Below are 20101 nucleotides of genomic sequence, written 5' to 3'. Positions count from 1 at the left end.
TCATCACACTCCGAATGCGGTTGCGACGGAGGATCGGTGCGTACCTGACCCACGAGCGGTTCCTCATAGGGTGCCGGCGTTGCGTGTGCAAGCACGGTCCCTTGAGGAACCACGGCCGTTCGCGATCCCACATTAAGGACTGCAATGAAGGGGTCCCCATCCCCTTTCACCATGGTCTGAGCCGCTAGCAAATCGGGTCCATTGACCCCGGCTCGAGATGGTCCCAACAAGACCCCCCGATCCGCAACCCCCTCAGCAAATGGCCGACGCAACCTAAGAGGGACGAGCATCTGAGCTCCCTGGGGTACGCGCACAGTTCTCGCCACGAGCGCCTGCACGGTCACAAATGCCCGACGCTCCGTGGCGGGGGAAGACAAAAATGTTACACGTCGGCCCGACGGGAGCTCGATGCACCCCTGGTCGATCAACATACGGATAGGCATTTTGGCCAAGAAATCCGTCCCCAACAGACACGGAACCGCCAGTGAGGAGGAAACCAATACAGGCTCGGATAATTTAATGTCCCCAATGCAAATTTTGGCGCGGATCTGCCCAATGATGCCCAGCGAGCCCCCGTTAGCAGCATAGCATGGCACGTCAACGGGGAGCAAAGGACGACTTTGAACGGGAAGGATGTTATAAATCAAATCAGATGTAATGGTCGCCGATGCTCCCGTGTCAATTAAAATATGCACCTCAACCCCATCAATGTGACCGACCACGACCGACGACCCCGCTGACGCTGCAACGACACGATGGGCGAGTTCCGACCACTGGCCCGGTTGGAGCGCTCGCTGCATTTCAGAACAATCTGACGCAACGCCCAGCGATTTTCGTGCCCTGTTTGTTTCAGCGAGTGAGTGTGTGACAGATGTGTGCGCGGGCCAAACGTGTGAGGTGCCACGACTCGCCGTATTTCTCTGCTGGAGCTTGGGTGAAGGCGGCGCGGCGTCCTGACGAGGTGTCGCCCCGCGCTGACGAGGAGCCCGGCATCCTGAAGCCACGTGGCCTTGAAGGCCACAGTTGTAGCAGCGTGTGAGCGCCCCAGATGGCCTGGGCTGCTCCTGGCGGCTCGGTCCGTTCCGAGCCTGTGGTCCCGCAGATCTCCATTCCCCCCGCCGCTCCACCCCGCAGACCTCCTCCGATGGGAGGGCGGGAGCCGCCATGACATGGCCGGCCACCCCCTTGGCGGCCTTGCGACGCAGGGACCGCAAGCCCCCGTGGATGTGGCGCGCGACCAGCAAGGAAGACATCTCTGTGTCGTCTTGAGCCAAGACGGCGACGTCCAGCTCATCCGCGAGTCGCAACAACTTTTCCGCCACCATAGCGTCCACTCCCTCCTCATCCATCCGCGGAAAAGCTGCCTTCACCAGGGCCAGGAGAGCCGTCCGGAAAGCCAGAGGCGATTCATTGGCGCCTCAATGGCGATCGTGGAACAGCTGCCTGCAGTCCGAAGGCGGGCAGTAGACAGAGGAAAGTAGCTGCAACGCCAAGTGCAGCGTGGCGCGCTTTTCCTTAGGCGCCGAGGTGAGGGTAGCCAGGGCGTCGTTGTCCAGCATCGCCGGCAGCGCGCGTAGTGCTTCACCGTCCGTCCAGTTCGCCATCTCCTGATGAGCGAGGAACTGTCTCTTGAAGCCACCCCAGTCACCGTCCGCGCCCACGAACTCTTTGAGAGGCGGCAGTCGCTGCTGTAACGCGACGTCCGTGGTCGTGGATCGTGCTCCGTCATTCCCGGCACTCGTTACAGTGCGGGCGGGCTGCGAGTATGGCATCGCCGGTCGCTCCGTTGTCGACACGCTGGCCGGTGTTGATGATGTCACGGCTTCTGCTTGGCCCTCGGCAGTCACCTGACGCGGGCCGGCACCGCCCTCTGCTCCCACTGTAGCGATGGCGGGAAATTTAACTGCGAGCCGCGTCGGGGTGGCGGGAAACGGCGCCGCGCGTCGGCTGCCGTCGTCGTCCCGCGCAGCCCCTCCAGCCCCCAACCGTGTGATCTCCTCCAACGTGGCGGCCGCAGCGTAGAGCAACTCCGCCAGGCGGGAGTGAGCCAGCCGAAGTCCCTCGGCCGATGCATCCCACCCTTCCTGTCGTAGCGACGCGGGTGTACTCGGCCCCGGCTGCTCGGATCCGACCTCTATCATCTCTGGTGCCGAGTCGGCCGAGGTGTCCTCCATCTCCGACTCCCTGGTACGCGTCGTCCCTCGTGTGTCCATTGTTGAATGATCACTTCTGACCCCAGATGTAGTAAGTTGCAGGAGGCTTGGACGACGTGGTTGGAGGCACACTTATTTATTAATACCAACTTGTGTACAGTAACGGGAATACACAGAACTTGAAGGGGTATCATCCCCTTCACTCTTCTAACAGGGAGACACCACGTCTAACCCCGCTAACCTACGCCAGAGTCCTCCATTACAGAGCTAGGGGAGGCTACCTATCCCAGCCCTGGTCAAGCTGGGATCCCGGCACCCTGAGTCTTCAGACCGGCTCTTATAAGAACGTCAGTCTGGGCTCTCGGGGCCACGCCACCGGCTTGCCCTGGTCGGCCCTGACAAGGACAGCGAGCCAGGGGAGCTCCGGGGCCTTTTCTAGCTGGTCTTCACTCTTCGCTGGTTAAAGCTAACACTCGACCCCGAGCCCTACGGCTCACCACCTTTTATAGCACTCGGCCCCCGGGAGGGGCCCGTGGGGGATGCAGGTGTGGACGTCGGTGTGAGCACCTCCTCCGTGTATGGCCCTAACCATGCCCCTTGTGTTTGTTACCCATCCGTGCCCATACATCTACACAATTACACCTCTACACAGGAAAAGGCAAAAAAATCCAGCAAATCGCTTGAGAAACATTGAACAGCCAAATTTCGATTTAAAGCTTTCGTGACTGCAGGGATTCATCTTCTTGGTTCATAATAAAATAATATGTTTTATTTTCATTATTTTATTATTTCCATTCTACGTGACTTTACCGAAAGAACCAAGAAGATTGAACAGTCACTTCAGCTGGTGTCCTGTCCCCTGTCACAAGACCCTGAAACAGCACCACCGGAGCTGCAGTTGGAACTGATAGATCTTCAGTCTGACTCCATCCGAAAGGAGAAGTTCAACTCTGTTAAACTGAATGACTTTTATGCTTCACTTAACAGAGCCACGTTTCCAAACCTGCGGAGGACTGCACAGAAGATACTGACTTTGTTTGGCTCGACTTATGTGTGTGAGCAGACATTCAGCGTCATGAACGCCAACAAAGCCCGTCACAGATCAAAGTTAACGGATCAGCACCTCAGATCTATCCGGAGAATTGCCACAACCAAAATAACTCCAGACTTGAATGCACTGGCAAAAATGGGAGATCAACAACACTGTTCCCACTTAAACTGATCAGCTGTTGCTGCAGCGAGGTTGAAACCAAATCTCCATCACACAGCCTGCGTGGCTGCTCTAACCTGTTAATGTCGATAATAAAGAAGTTCAAGTGAGGTCATTGGTTTGGGCGCAGGCCTCAGATGTTTTCATGATGTTTCATCAGTCACGTTACGACATGTTTTGTATTGTTCATGTTCGTGCAATTTGTTAAATTTCCTTGCAAATAAATGCTTTGCTACCTGTTAAAGGCCAAATCCTATCATGTAATGATTTTTACATGTCATTTATATTAGTTCACACAAACACTCCATCTGTTCCTGGCCCGGCCCCTCTGTCAAATTTTAGAACCCATTGTGGCCCGCGAGTGAAAAAGTTTGCCCACCCTTGTTCTAGGAACTTGAATTGTGAGAAGAGACAAGACGTTGGGAAATGAGTGACAAACAGTTACTCACCAGTGACTCACGGCCTACCCGTACCCGGCTGCACCAGGGTCGCAAACGGGTACCCGTCCCCGGCCGGGTACGGGTAGCCGGGTTTCGGGTAGGGTACGGGTATCGGGTACCCGGTTGCGACCTCTGCTTTGAATGCAGCCACTTTATCTGCCGAATTGAACCGAGTTGTCGATCTCCCCTGAAATGACAGATTGAGTACGTTGAGCAGACTGAATATGTCACATAAGCGAGCAAGTTTTGCGACCCATTCGGTGTCACTGAAATATGCTGCCAGTGGTGACTTTTTCACAAAGATATCTCTGGAGTGGCTCTCGCAACTCAAAAACTCTGGCCAGTGATCTACCTTTAGAAAGCCATCTCACTTCTGTGTTTTAGAGATGATGTGTGGTGAGCGCGCTGCGCTACGAACCCGGCGACCCGAGTTCGATTCCCCCTCACGGCCACCACAATTATTTTTACTGGTCCTGGGCTTCCCCTAGGTCGACTCAGCCTCAAACGAGTAACTGATGTGGTGTGTGAACATCGCCACTGGGGAGACAAAGGCGGCCGGGCGTGGTGAATTCAAGTCCCGGGCGAAGCCGGGTAGTCAAGCTAGTCTTCTATATATGAAAGGAAAATTTGTGAATGTGTTGTCTGTTCAAAATGTTTAGCGCACTTCCCGACATGCAACAAACTTGAAATTTGCCATGTGCGTACTTTGCAAAATGTACACCATGCAAAAATTTATAAAAAATAAGCTTTTGTATTTTGGGGGGGGGGGTGGAATGACCATGAAGTGTGTGGCGAGAATCGATATCTGCTGAGCGTTTGTGGTATCGATTAAACGGGAATTGGCCGATTCTAAATAAATCTACAACCTTCGATTCCGTTGCGTGATCTAAAAAATCGAATCTTGACGCTCGAGCATAAGTTTATTTTCCACCGCGCGTTGGGTTTTATTTAAATTTGTATTAATGAGATAATCATCTAAAAAATATTTTTTTTCATTTGTATATGTTATGTTTTAAAGTTTTTTGAGAATTTTTTCAATAAATGTTTCCCACGGGCAACGCCGGGTGCTTTCCGCTAGTACCTCATTAATGAAACTGAACTATCAACTAGCGGTTTATTAACATAATTTATTCATTAATACCGACGCTAGTTTATTGGTACGGGTTCAGCATCCAGGCCTCATCACTTGACATGAGCCCGTCTCATTAACATAATTTATTCAGTTACACCGCCACTCGTTGGGGGAGAGTGACGTCATGTCACCTGCTGCCGCGTAACGTCACGAGCTGCTACACCGCGCTCGCTTTCACAGATCCAAGGTGAGACGTTAACATCGTGGTTGTTGTTCTCGTGGTGGTTGTTGTTTATCCAGGTAGAGCCTCTCTCCGTCTCTCTCTCGTATGGATATCAATTGAGTAGCAGCGAGTATGGAATCAATGTCCAGGTTGGAACATTACAACGCGGGGCCTAGCCACGCGGGGCCTTGCTTCCTGCTCTCGCTTGATTGCATTTGCTTTAATCCTCTGCTTAAGTATAATTTGTCTTCATCTGGCTCACTACTTCATGGGACCTCCTTTGCCAGTAGCAACATATAAGAAGAGGTTTTCCCCCCCTTTTCTGGCAACAAAACAGGTGTTAAGATATTCTTGGTTCTTTCGGTAAAGTCACGCAGAAGGGAAATAATAAAGTAATAAAATTTCTTGCTGTGGATTTCACAGCTGACGATGATTGCTCGTGTTGCAGTCGAAACGTGAGAATTTTTGTATTTTATTGTTTTTCTTCTACGTGACTTTAGGTGTGAAAAACGGCAAGTATTTTTTTGAAAATTTAGGAAAAATGTTTTGCTGTGTTTTTCACACCTGACGATGATTGCTCGTGTTGCAGTCGAAACGTCGTGAGAAATGTTGATTGTTTAATATTTTTATTATTTTATTATTTCGCTTCTACTTGATGACTTTACCGAAAGAACCAAGAATATGAATCCCTGCAGTCACGAAAGCTTTAAATACAAATTTAGGTGTTAAGATGTTAAAACGCCGAACTGAAACCTTTTGCAAGGAATCGTGTCTGCATTAGCCACAATATACTCGCGATCAATATGCAAACAAAACACATGCTGTGATAATCTATGCATTGTCTGTGAAACTGATTGGTCCACACCAGAGACGGCTTTCTTTCGAGCCTAGTCTCAAACGGTGTTAGACCAGAGGACAGCGCCAAAAGGCGTACACAGCACAAAGACAACCCCACCATCAGAACAATGACAGCTCGGGGTGAGCAGCTACATCATGGGACCTCCTTTCCCAGTAGCAAAATATAAGAAGAGGCTTTTCCCCTTTCATCATTTACAGATTTGTACAATTCTTTTTGTCTTGGGATATTTTTTGTATACGGTTTCTCCGTGTTTATTTCAATTGGTTGGACCATCTCTAGCTCCACCCACCTACCTTGATGCACCCATCTCAGGCCTATATAAGACCTTGTCTCAGCAGCTTTCTCTCTCACCTGAAGACGATTGCTTGTGTTGCGATCGAAACGTCGTGATCTATTATTTTCAATGTTCGCGACTTGACCGAAAGACCCAAAGAGTATTAATTCCTGCAGTCACGAAAGCTTTTAATCAATAAATAATTATGTAGTTTGATAAGCTCCCAATGCACCATTGGAACCTCCTTTGCCAGTAGTAAAATATGATAATTGTTTTTTTACCCTTTTATCTGGCAACAAAACTGACACCTTTTTTTACAAGGAGTCATGTTTGCATTGACCACAATACCTGCGGTCAGAATGCAAACAAAAACACAATTCTGATAATGTATGCACTGTCCTTGAAAGTAATTGGTCCACACCCGAGACAGCTTTCCTTAGAGCCTAGTCTCACATGGTGTTGGACCAGATGACGCCAAAAGGCGTACAACTCAAAGACAATGCACCATTAGAGTATGAGAACTCGGGGTATGCATTTACACCATTGGAGAACCTCCTTTGCCAGTAGCAAAATATGATGATTGTTTTTTTTACCCTTTTATCGGGCAACAAAACTGACACCTTTTTTGAGTTGTATGCCTTTTGGCGTCATCTGGTCCAACACCATATTAACTGCCCTGCAGGTATGCTGCAGGGCAGTTAATATATATTTTCTCTGCAGCAACGATGAGGTCGGAAGAGCGACGCCCACATGAATAGGTGGAACTCTGGGTTCCTAAAACCCAGCAAGACAGTGGGGAGCACAGCTGGGTCATCTGCCAGTCATCCCTTGACACCTGGATCATTCCCATTACCTGCTGACAAGGAATCCACACTTACATGGCCTTAAATTGCACCTATCATGGCATTAGCACTGGGATAAGGTGACTTGCAATTCGTCATGAATGGTGGATTTTTGTTTATATATGTTAATGATGCATGTGAAATGTATGTGTATTTAAGAGTTTATCTTTGTGGGGAGCTGTGGTGCAGTTATTTCACTGCATTATGAACTCAACAATTAGTTTGATTATTATCGACAGCAAACATGATTGATAAGTGAAAGCTGAACTGCTTGTGGGCCTCTGCTATGTTGATTGATCTTAAATTAATTAGATGGTGAAGGGAGGAAGCGTCAATACTGAGCAGATGAAGGTGGCCAGGCATGGTTCTGGACACACCACCACTTTTTACCATGCCAGTGTGTGACTGTGTCAAGTTTGTATTTGCAGTAAATTATATTAACTATTCAACATGGAGGTTAAATCAAAGCAATAGTTTATTTTAGTTTCCCTCTGGAATTTTTTGGAAGAATGGAAACAGGAAATTAACAGCACATGCTGCTGAAGTTAGATCTGTTCATCCAAGCATTCAAGCAAATCTGAGCCTGGCTTCACACCTCTAAAGTTGCGATTGAACATTTATTTTTGCATTTCTGCATAATACAAATAGCATTATTCCCAAAAGCCTTTACTATATGAGCTGAATTTTGCTTTTATAAATACTACTTTTGCAACCAGGCAGCCGAAATTGTGTGCTTGGTGTTTTGGGTTAACATTTATTTTGAAGATACTAGGGCTTCCAGGCATATTTATAACCTTTTGCCCTCTCTTTGTGTGCCTTAACAGCCCGTGTGATGAATTGGGGATAATCTTGAATATATGGATAAATATAGACGTGTAAGTCATGTGTGACTGTGTATATATTCATTCCTCTTTGCCTCGATACTCATGAAGATGGTGTGGACATTTTTTTCTGTCTGCAGCTGATGCTTCTTCTGATGCTTCCTCTGCAGAATTGGTCTGATGGAGCAAAGGCACTCGCGGCTCGGTATAAAAAGACAACAATGGGACCAGTATGCAAACAGCATGGATTGTACTGGAAATTTTACACAGGACCAGAGATCTCCAACGGGAGAGAAAGCCTTCAAGTGCACTGTGTGTGGGAAGGCATTTAAAGATTCATCTTATCTTAAAATACACCAGAGAACACACACAGGAGAGAAACCCTTCAAGTGCACTGTGTGTCAGAATGCATTTTCAAGTTCATTTTATCTTAAAGAACACCAGAGAACACACACAGGAAAGAAAGCCTTCAAGTGCATTGTGTGTGGGAAGGCATTTTCAAGTTCATCTTATCTTAAAAAACACCAGAGAACACACACAGGAGAGAACCCCTTCAAGTGCACTGTGTGTGGGAAGGCATTGTCAAGTTCATCTTGTCTTAAAATACACCAGAGAACTCACACAGGTAAGAAACCCTTCAAGTGCACTGTGTGTGGGAAGGCATTTTCACGTTCATTGTATCTTAAAATACACCAGAGAACACACACAGGAGAGAAACCCTTCACGTGTAGTGTGTGTGGGAAGGCATTTTCAGATTCATCTTTTCTTAAACAACACCAGAGAACACACACAGGAAAGAAAGCCTTCAAGTGCATTGTGTGTGGGAAGGCATTTTCAAGTTCATCTTATCTTAAAAAACACCAGAGAACACACACAGGAGAGAACCCCTTCAAGTGCACTGTGTGTGGGAAGGCATTGTCAAGTTCATCTTGTCTTAAAATACACCAGAGAACTCACACAGGTGAGAAACCCTTCAAGTGCACTGTGTGTGGGAAGGCATTTTCAAGTTCATCTTATCTTAAAGAACACCAGAGAGCACACACAGGAGATAAACCCTTCAAGTGCAGTGTGTGTGAGATGGCATTTTCACAATCATCATATCTTAAAAAGCACCAGAGAACACACACAGGAGATAAACCCTTCAAGTGCAGTGTGTGTGAGATGGCATTTTCACAGTCATCTAGTCTTAAAATTCACCAGAGAATGCACACAGGAGAGAAACCCTTCAAGTGCACTGTGTGTGGGAAGGCATTTTCAAGTTCATTTAATCTTAAGATACACCAGAGAACACACACAGGAGAGAAACCCTTCAATTGTCGTGTGTGTGGGAAGGCATTTTCAAGTTCATCTTCTCTTAAAAAACACCAGAGAACACACACAGGAGAGAAACCCTTCAAGTGCACTGTGTGTGGGAAGGCATTTTCAAGTTCATTTTATCTTAAAATACACCAGAGAACACACACTGGAGAGAAACCCTTCAGGTGTAGTGTGTGTGGGAAGGCATTTTCAGATTTATCTGCTCTTAAAAATCACCAGAGAACACACACAGGAGAGAAAGACTTCAAGTGTACTGTGTGTGGGAAGGCATTGTCAAGTTCATTTTATCTTAAAAAACACCGGAGAACACACACAGTAGAGACACCCTTCAAGTGCACTGTGTGTGGGAAGGCATTTTCAAGTTCATCTTATCTTCAAATACACCAGAGAACACACACAGGAGAGAAAGCCTTCAAGTGCACTCTGTGCGGGAAGGCGTTTGCACAGTCACAACAGCTTCATAGACACCAGAGAACACACAGGCATCAGAAGACCCCCAAGGAGTGTAGTCTGAAATCGACTTGTGAAAGTCAAAGTGCTGCAATGAGCCCATCCCTCCTGAAAAAAGAACAAGAAGTAAATTCCAGCTTGGACACAATGAAATGTATCAAGGTGACATTTGAAGAGGCGACGGTGAAGAGCGAAGAAGTGACAGTGAAGAGCGAAGAAGTGAAGGTAAAATGTGAAGATGAACATTCAACTCCAAAATCGGACCTTCACATCAATGGAGGCAACGTGAAGCAGGAGGAGAATTCTGACTGTGAGGCAGAGCGAGGCAACTCCCAGCAGTTTGTGGAAGTGGAGGTGTGGGTGGACTTCTTAGACAATACAAAGTCAAATGGAGAACCTGTAAATGTGTAAGATTGAGACAATGAAGCTCCAATAGATTCACATTTGTCACAGGCCTTTAAGGAAAAGAACTTGAAGTTGAACACTCCATTCCTAGGTTCAACCTGCAGAGTAAGAGCAGTCAGTATTTGCGGCCCCGTGGGTTGGGTAGATCTCTAACTAGGAGCGATAGCCAGTAAGCTCCCAAGCATTCACTATGTTATAATAATATTAGCATTTATATAGTGCTTGCTTAATCGCCTCAGCAACTCGGAGTTTTGTATTATCTCATCACAAACAGTCGAAGAGCACGCCTTTTGGTGTCCTCTGGATTATCACCGTTTGATACTAGGCTCGAAAGAAAGCCGTCTCTGGTGTGGACCAATCAGTTTCAAAGACAATGCATATATTGTGTCCTATGACTAACCACACAGCGATTTGAGGGGAGAGAATTTCACGTAAAAACAGAGGCACGACCCATACATTGAGACTACTGCAAGTTACAGAAGACTACAAGCGACAGAGAGTACTGCGACGGGCAGACTCCGGGGCATGGCCTCGAGATCAACAATGGGTGTTGTGTCTCGCAGAGAAGAGGGGCGAGGTGATGCTCGGTGCTAAGTTCGGCATGGACTGACAGAGTCTTGTGTATATGCCCCCTTTTTATTTTTTTTTAAATATTATTTGTTTTTAGAATTATTCTGCCAACATATTAAATATCGTTTTTTTTAGACACGGGGCAACGTGAGAACGGACACGCCCCCACACTTCCACAGATGCGCGCATACCTCATTTCAAAGGAAAGAGGGCATGACAGAGAGCAATCAAGGTCATAAAAACTCCCCGAATTCACACAAGAGGAACAAGGGAGGGGGGAATTGCAGACGGGGGGAGGTCAGGAGGACATCCTTTTGTTAAAAAAAACCCTTTGATAAATACAAAACCAGGCCACGAAATATATAATAATATTCTTAACAAAGGAAACAACATTGACGAACCATGTTAGATAAACAATTACCAACTTAGCCATGAAGAGTAAGCAAACAGTATCTATCCTTACTCCAATTGATAACCAGACTACAGGCACCTGAATCGCGACCCATCATTGTTAATTAAATACTGACATGATTTACCTTTAAAGAATTTCTACACGGCCGGGCCAAAGCATCGAAGAATAATTATGACATCTATTTCGCTCCAAAACAAAGATCCCTAGCCGGGATATCAGATTAAATAATCACAAGAAGTCAAATAATAAGTACGGAATTAAAGTGAAAGAGGAATCAAGGGCGGAGAAGGCTCTCGGGATTAGCCAAACGCAACACCCCATGGGAAGCGAGCAACACGACCGTCTTTGTCTTTCCGAGAGGATCTCCACACGCAGGCACAAAAGCGAGGAAATTACACCAATAAAACTCCCGGGCAATGGCTCAAAGGAAATTAACACGCTCTCGGAAATAAATAAATAAGCACATGCGCCGGGTGCTTCCACCGTGGAAACAACCGTCTTTGTCTTCCCACAACACGGACAGCAAAAATTGCACACGCGGGGAAATAACATTTCCATGAGAGATCGGGTCACGATGAAACATCAGGAACACGGTTTCGGCATAACTGGGGCATAATGGAAATAAGTCGCATTTCAACTTCCAAACCAAAACAACTTAAGCTGTGTGAGACAAAAGATATGATCCCGAGCAAGGGAGGGAATTATTAAGCTCGCTTAACGCGTAGGTTTTCGCGACAAATATTATTCAGTAACAAAAACATGGATTCGAATATTTCTTTTATATATATATAACTCGACGCGAATCATCGGTCTGGCTAATGGATAACTTCGTTGGCGCCGTCACGAGGCCCCCACCCCCCCCCTTCCAGAACGACACACAGCTGTGTCTTCAAAGCTAATAAACACACGGACAAACACGCACGCGAAACACACGGACGGACACGCACACGACACACACACACACGGATGCAGATGGTCCCACCCACAGGAAGGTTTCATGACAGACTTTGAACAACTCGGGAAACTGAGTGGATTTTCTCAATATTAGCCGAAGGAAAATCCATTCAACACATAGTCAGGGCCTCTGGCCCCATCACAGATCTCCAGGGCTTCGGCTCCAACTCTTCTCGTCGCCGCCAACGAAGAAGCTTTTCGTCATCCAGAAGGACGAGGTTCGCGGGGTGCCGAGGCGCATCGCCTGACCCAAACGAGTACACGAGACTCAACCCCCTTGCCGTGTCACCACGCCGAGGTGCTCGCCTGCCGCACACGAGTGTACGAGCCCAGCTCCCTTGCCGTGCCACCACGCCGAGGTGCATCGCCTGCCGCACACGAGTGTACGAGCCCAGCTCCCTTGCCGTGTCACCACGCCGAGGTGCATCGCCTGCCGCACACGAGTGTACGAGCCCAGCTCCCTTGCCGTGCCACCATGCCGAGGTGCATCGCCTGCCGCACACGAGTGTACGAGCCCAGCTCCCTTGCCGTGTCGCCACGCCGAGGTGCATTGCCTGACCACGCAAACGAGCGCGGCCGCGCCGTCAATCATCGTACGGGGTCAGCCGAGGGCGGAGTCTGCAGCAGCCAATCACCGCAACCGCGACAAAGAGGGCCCTTCTTCGAAAGTCGTTCGTACCCACAACTTCCCCCACCAATAGACCCACACACACGCACGCATCGACGCCCCACTCACCTGTGAGACTATCCTATCTAGTTCACCCTTACCATCGTATCAACCCTGGTCAATTATCAGAAGACTGACTATCAACCACATGAACCATTAGCTGGCCATGAGGAATCGTGGCCCATCGAGTGATTAAGAGTCCGTCGGTTATAAGAGTGAGGTTGTTTTCCGTGCCTTTCCCTCATTCCGCTCATCACATAGGCGATCAATAGACTCGTCGAGGCAAACTCAACCTCCCGAAATCCTCATTACGAATCGACCGTGCACAAAGAGAGAAAATCTTGTCAAACCAGTTTTCTTTGTCAGAGAATCTCGCCGAAGAATTAATTAAAACAGAGCCAGATCCGCTCGCCACACACACACGCCCTCACCCACCATTAGATCAAACAATCCGTTAAAATGATTTTATACTTGCCGACGAATCTATTGACATATATTTTCGCCTCTGGGATACAATAAGTGCTTTTTATTACCGCAAAATGAAGTGTGTCATGCTTGGTTTCAAACTCGGCCAGTCGCCGATTGTTATCGATACCAAAACGAACTAATGAGATGCCTGGTGGAAAGGTAGAGGTTACAATTGTTAGGAGGGTTTTTAGTCATTCAGTTCGTTAAAAGCCTCATGTCGCCAATGCATAAGTGTTATTCATTCATATTAGTTAATGCATAGTCTCGCAAATGCATAAGAGTTTTGAGTTATTCAATTTAGTTAAATGCATAGTCTCGCAAATGCATAAGTGTTTATTCATTCATTTTAGTCAAATGCATAGTCTCGCAAATGCATAAGAGTTTTGAGTTATTCAATTTAGTTAAATGCATAGTCTCGCAAATGCATAAGTGTTTATTCATTCATTTTAGTCAAATGCATAGTCTCGCAAATGCATAAGTGTTTATTCATTCATTTTAGTCAAATGCATAATCTCGTAATTGCATAAGAATTTTAGTTATTCATATTAGTCGAATGCATAATATCGCAAATGCATAAGAGTTTTGAGTTATTCAATTTAGTTAAATGCATAGTCTCGCAAATGCATAAGTGTTTATTCATTCATTTTAGTCAAATGCATAGTCTCGCAAATGCATAAGTGTTTATTCATTCATTTTAGTCAAATGCATAATCTCGTAATTGCATAAGAATTTTAGTTATTCATATTAGTCGAATGCATAATATCGCAAATGCATAAGAGTTTGGTTATTCAATTTAGTTAAATGCATAGTCTCCCAAATGAAGAAGTATTTTTAGTTATCCATGTTCGTTAATTGCATGATCTTGCTCAGGAATTATTGACGCATGTTTGACCTGCATGATAGAATGTCACGTGCTTGTTAGAATAAAATTGTTTTCACAGAAGCGTATCGAGTGTTCATTCCAAGTCCACGCAAAACTATCTTATTCTTGATAACTGTATCCTGTGATGAGATATGAAAATGGAGACCTAAAATATCATAACACACACTAGGATAATCGGTAAACGTTAAATCGATGATAATCGTGTTATCCTGATTGATAACTCTGGATAAACGAAGCTGAGCCTAATTATCATAACTGCACACATTAACATAATCGCAAGCATCCGCATAAATTACTACGATTATCTCCGTGATTATCATAATTTATGCATACAATTACTCACACCATCATAATTTATGCATATTAATACACACATTAACATAATTAATGCGATTTGCGCATTTTTTGGAAAATTATTAATTTTTATTATTTTCATCAAAATTTCATAACCCGACACATACAACAAAATGGGGGTGGCGTCGTCCAGGATCTCTCACAGACAGTGTTTTGCATTGATGATGGAATGAACCACTACGTGTTAACCAGAATATCGGGATCGACCATTGCATGGTGATTGTAAACGGGCGTAAAACAAAAAAAAACGCCCTCTAAGGTTTAAACCCAGAATAGCAGGTTGAAACAGAGACAGTGGAATTAAGATAATATCGCATCAAACCGATTGCATCCTGTGACCAATTGTGTTAGAGATACGCACTCTGAATCAGAAAATAACAGAATACCTCGAGTCAAACTGACTACATTTTCTGATACAATTGTTTTATAAGTACTCTGAAAAGGAATGTCAGGGCAGCTGACGCCACACGAGAAATGTTAAGGCTAAGATAAATTCTCGAATCCACGTTAACGGAATCCGACTCACAAGGTCCTAAGACTGGCACCCAAATGAGTGACCCCAATAACGGGATCAGCCCTCCCGAGGGACGATGGACTCACTAGAGGAAGATTATCGGGAAATTGTGCTGCAACGCACAGGCCGGACTGCCACAGAGCAGGATAGGCATAGAGACGTATGGGAAGGGAGCTGTATCGACGACATTAAGATACACCGGGCAATACTTCTGAAGGATTTGATAAAATGTGCCAAAAGTGAACATGATGTGAAAATTGCGGAAATAGCAAGATTAGACTCGTATCTCCTCCGACAAACAGACCGAGAAAGAGCCTGGAATGAGGAAAGATATGAAAGGGAAGAAATTGAAAGACGGAGCGTGCACAACGAGGTAGAACACCTCCAAGCCCTCCTGGATGAGCAGGCACACTACCTAGAGACATTGGCAAAAACCACAAATGTTGACACACAGCACACAAGCGGGATCACCAGCCTGTCGCACTTCGACCCACGGGGGTGCAATCCTGGGACAGATCACACAAAATGTATGGGTATCGATCAAAATATCCGTCACAAAGAATACCCCTCACAATTCGAGAGAAGGGAGGGAGAGACACAGACAAAACAAATTGAGACTGACGACCCCGAAGCTGGAGGGAAAGGAAAAATAAATAAAAAATTGGCAGGATATGCAGTACAAATAAAAACAGAAAAAAAGGAACACGAGCAACACGAAGACAGGGATCACTCACCACAAAGACGCACACTGCGCAAATATGACCAACAGGGTAGTGCAGACAGCTCACCAGAAACACACGCGACGCGTACACACGACCGACGTAGAACCAACCACAGAGATCACTCACCACAAAGACGCACACTGCGCAAATATGACCAACCGGGTAGTGCAGACAGCTCGCCAGAAACACACGCGACGCGTACACACGACCGACGTAGAACCAACCACAGAGATCACTCACCACAAAGACGCACACTGCGCAAATATGACCAACCGGGTAGTGCAGACAGCTCGCCAGAAACACACGCGACGCGCACACACGACCGACGTAGAACCACCAACAGGGATCACTCGCAAGAGGGACGCGCACAACGCAAGCATGACCAACCAGATAGTGCAGACAGCTCACCAGAGAGACACATGCCACGCAAAACCCACAAAAAAAAACCGACCCGCACCACAGATGACAGCCACAGTGATTACGACAGTCACGACGCACGACACCAACATAAATCAAATACCAGGCTAGGACATCGGAATATAAGCGCCTCGCCGAACAGACACCACACCCATGGTGGACGGCGTGAAGGCCGAGCTCAAAAACGCTCACCACACAGGCATGAATCAAGAAGACCACGCACGCCAACACAGAGACACGGGTCACGAGACCAACATAAGAAACACAGGAACAAGCCAAGAGACAGACACGACTCGTCAGATAAAGCGAAACCACGACACAGACAAAGGAAACGCGATAGCAGTGATAGCAGAGACGACTCGAGTGAGCACTCCTCGGAAACCGACGCCACCGATGATGACCAACACTCTTTCAACAGTAAAACCCTCAAGCTAATGGACAAAGCGCTCGTGAGGATTCCCTATTTTGATCCACAGAACAAGAATCGAGATATACACATTCACATCGCTATTGTAAGACAGGAGGCTAAGATCCGGGGTCTGGGTAAGTCAGAGGAAAAAGCATGCTTATTGTCAAGAAGCTTACATGAACATGCCAGACCATGGGTAGCTTCCTTGCCACACAGAGTCAAGAACGATTTCAAACAATTAAGCCAGGCAGTAATTAAAAGATTTGGGGAATATTCCACTCTATCTGAAGGGTTGAACGCGGCAAAACTAATGACGCAACGTGCAGACGAAGACCCACGAGATTATCTCCTCCGACTCAAGAGAGCATATTACGCAGGCGATGTAGACAACGCCCAGGAAGAAAGGAAAATATTAAAAGTGATGTTCTTCCAATCACTGAGACCAGAAATCATGAGAATAGTAGGAATGATGTTAGACCCCGAAACGGCCTCCCTACGCCAGATAGAAAGCAAGGCCCACACGGCCTGGGTGAACGGCCGGAGGACAACCAACATAGTCAAAACACATATCGTCACCAAGGATGAAAAACGCCTCGACCTAGAAGGAAGCGAACCCCCTGAAAACAACAGCAGCATCACACGGGACGAACATGGAAAACCCCAAGAGAGGGCGCCAAACCAACAAGGACCAACACCCACCGGCCAACCACTGAACAATGGATCTAGGGACGAGGCAAGAGTAAGCTGGCACCCGCGACAACCACCATCAGGGAATGCCGACATAAGCGAATCCTGGAACAACCACGGGGGGTGGAGAGCGAACGATGGACCGCCCACACCCCGGGGAGGCCGACGCCCACCAAACCAATTACCATACCGCCTCCCACTGCCGTCTCCACTAGCCATAGAGCATAGACCACCACCAACCAACTGGAATCGATATGCTCACCACATCCGGATGGAAAGGGAACCCCTAGAGAACAGGAAGACTCCCATGCAAACAGCAAAGGCAAGGACATCAACAGAACACATGCAGGAAAAGGACGCACCCAACGCAAAGATAGCCCAAGCGAACATCGGAAGCTCAAGAAACCCCGAAGCAGTCACTGAGGTGATACCCGAGGGTAGAGGCCACCATCTGGGAGAACTAATTCCTGTAGGACCGGGCGGACGAGTCCACCTGGAAGTAAGACTGCAAGACACTCTGACCAGCCAGGGCCTGTGTGATACCGGAGCAGAAATATCAATGATTTCCGATCACCTATTTGGTGAACTCCAGACTGCCCTCCAGCGGAAAAATGAAGCACTACAGATGATGCCAAGTAAACTGACCTACTCAGGTTGCGAAGGGACCCACATGCGACCTTTGGGCAAAGTCATGATGAAGCTCACGTTCAACGGGATAAACATGAACCATCCACTATATGTCGTACAATACCCAGGAAAAGAGCTGATTATCGGGATCGAACTACTGAATCGGCTAAAACCCATTGTGAACCTTGGGTCCCGACAAATCTGGGCACAATCAATACCGGAATGGCATAGAGATCCAGAGGACGAAGAAGAAGAACGAAGCCCCACGGGAACCCAAGTGCTAGCACAAGAACTCAACGACCTACCACCGACAATCAAAGACAAAAACAGAATTTCGGCTGAAATACGTACCACTCAACTGATAACCAACGGACGGGGAAAGAACCTTGAGGAAGCCAACCTACGGCCGGTTTTTCCGAAGGACCATCACTCCAGAGAGTATCGACAGCCCACTAGTGGCCATACGGGTGAACAGGAAACAAAGGGAGAGCCCAAGGGCAAGAGCTCATTCCCTTCGAGTGAAGCAACGGTGATCCAACCACCACTAACGCAAGGAAAACACCAAACTGAACCGCCCGAAACCATGAAGGCCCTAGATCCAAACCAAGAGAAAAGAGTCCTCACAATAGAAGAACAAATAGAACAACAAATTGAAGCTGCAGACGCCCTAGAGAACGACACTCAACGAGACGAGCTACGACAACTGCTCCAAAAATACAACTCCTTGTTCCCCGAAGACTCCTATGATTGTGGCAAAACCGACCTACATGTGGTATCCATTCCCACACTAGAGGGAGCACCAGCGGTATACGTGAAACAATACAAGATTCCACTGGCCGCCTATGAATCGATCCAAGATACCCTGGAGAACCTACTCAAAAAGAACATAATCCGGGAATGCAACTCGACCTACAACTCGCCCATTTGGCCAGTACTAAAACCCACGGGAAAATGGAGACTCACCATCGACTACCGGCAACTCAATAAAACAGTTCCCCTATCTCGATGGCCAATGGCAGAAATCGACCACGGTTTCAACCAAATAAAAGGCGCAAAGGTACTCACCACAATGGACCTAGCAAATGGCTTCTGGACCATGCCAGTAAAAGAAACCGATCAATACAAGTTGGCCTTCACCTTCGACGGAATACAGTATACTTGGAATCGCTGCCCGTTCGGATACTCGAACTCACCTGCAGACTTCAACATATTCCTACACAAGGCGATGGGCGACGCAAAAGAGCGAGGCACCATCGTCTACGTCGACGACATACTAGTCAAGGACTCCTCATGGCAAGAACATCTCAAGAGCCTCCAACATACCCTTGAACAATTAAAAGAAGCAGGAGCAAAAATCTCGATACAAAAAGGGCAGTGGGCACGGAAAAGGGTTGACTATCTTGGATTTCAGATTGGCACTGAGGGATTGCTACCCCAAACCAACAGAATTGAAGCCCTCCTCGCACTCAAGTCGCCCAACACAGTCACGACCCTCCGGAGTTTCTTGGGAATCTGCAACTACCTCCGACAGTTCGTGGACGACTATGCAGGGATCACTCGACCCTTAGTCAAACTACTACAAAAGGACGAGCCATGGGAGTGGGGACCAGAACAGGAAGCTGCAGAAAAAGAATTGAAACAACAGATCACAAGAGCATCCTGCCTAGCCTATCCCGAGAAAGGAAAGGAATACTACCTCGAGACTGCCTACTCAGACCACAGTATCAGCTCAGTACTGTACCAGAGACCAGAGGCAGAGAGACAAATTATTGCCTATGCCAGTAAAGCACTCCGGGGAGTAGAGACAAAGTTTTCCGAATGTGAGAAGGCAATATTCGGAAACATCTGGGCTATACAACATTTTCGGAACTTGTTGAATGGGGAAAAGATCATCTTGGAAACAAATCATGAATCCTTGGCGTATCTCAACAGCAAGAAGATTCGGGAGGGGCGCGTGACCAGCAGCCGAATAGCCAATTGGGCACTGACCCTCCAAGGTTTACCAATCACAGTAAAATACGCGAAAAATAAGAAAAGCCCAGTAGCCCAAGGACTTGCCGATCTACATGATTGCACCCTAGAGACAGTAGGAGCACATGACGTAGGGATACCTCCCGAGGACAGCCAGCACCTCCCCTTTGACAAAGAAACATCTGCCAACATACCAAGGGTGTACATCGATGGATGTGCCAAAATGAAAGAAAACAAGCTCCACGCTGGAGCAGGAATCATGTGGGAATCCGGACCACTCACAGGTATCCAAGAGGGGTTCCAGCTGGGACCGAAGTCAAACCAGTATGCAGAACTGGCTGGGGTACACATTGCCCTCCAAATGGCAGCCGATAACAAGA

General features: G+C 47.2%; 2 protein-coding genes across 2 annotated transcripts in view; both read left to right on the top strand.

Annotated features, from left to right (window-relative positions):
* The window catches only part of LOC144738423 (uncharacterized), a 176377-nt gene that overhangs the window by 72487 nt on the left and 83789 nt on the right, over nt 1-20101 (top strand). The window lies entirely within an intron of this gene.
* The window catches only part of LOC144738388 (uncharacterized), an 85045-nt gene that overhangs the window by 37852 nt on the left and 27092 nt on the right, over nt 1-20101 (top strand). Inside the window, exons 7-8 of the mRNA XM_078621425.1 lie at nt 5027-5122; nt 8065-9865. Coding sequence (XP_078477551.1) covers nt 5027-5122; nt 8065-9865 — 1897 coding nt within the window. The remainder of the gene's footprint in view (nt 1-5026; nt 5123-8064; nt 9866-20101) is intronic.

Source organism: Lampetra planeri, chromosome 82 (assembly GCF_965212315.1).
Source record: "Lampetra planeri chromosome 82, kcLamPlan1.2.h2, whole genome shotgun sequence".
In the NCBI taxonomy this organism is placed as follows: Eukaryota; Metazoa; Chordata; class Hyperoartia; order Petromyzontiformes; family Petromyzontidae; genus Lampetra; species Lampetra planeri.
The sequence above is the reverse complement of the archived record's forward strand: the minus strand, read 5'-3'. Positions and strand labels throughout refer to the sequence as shown.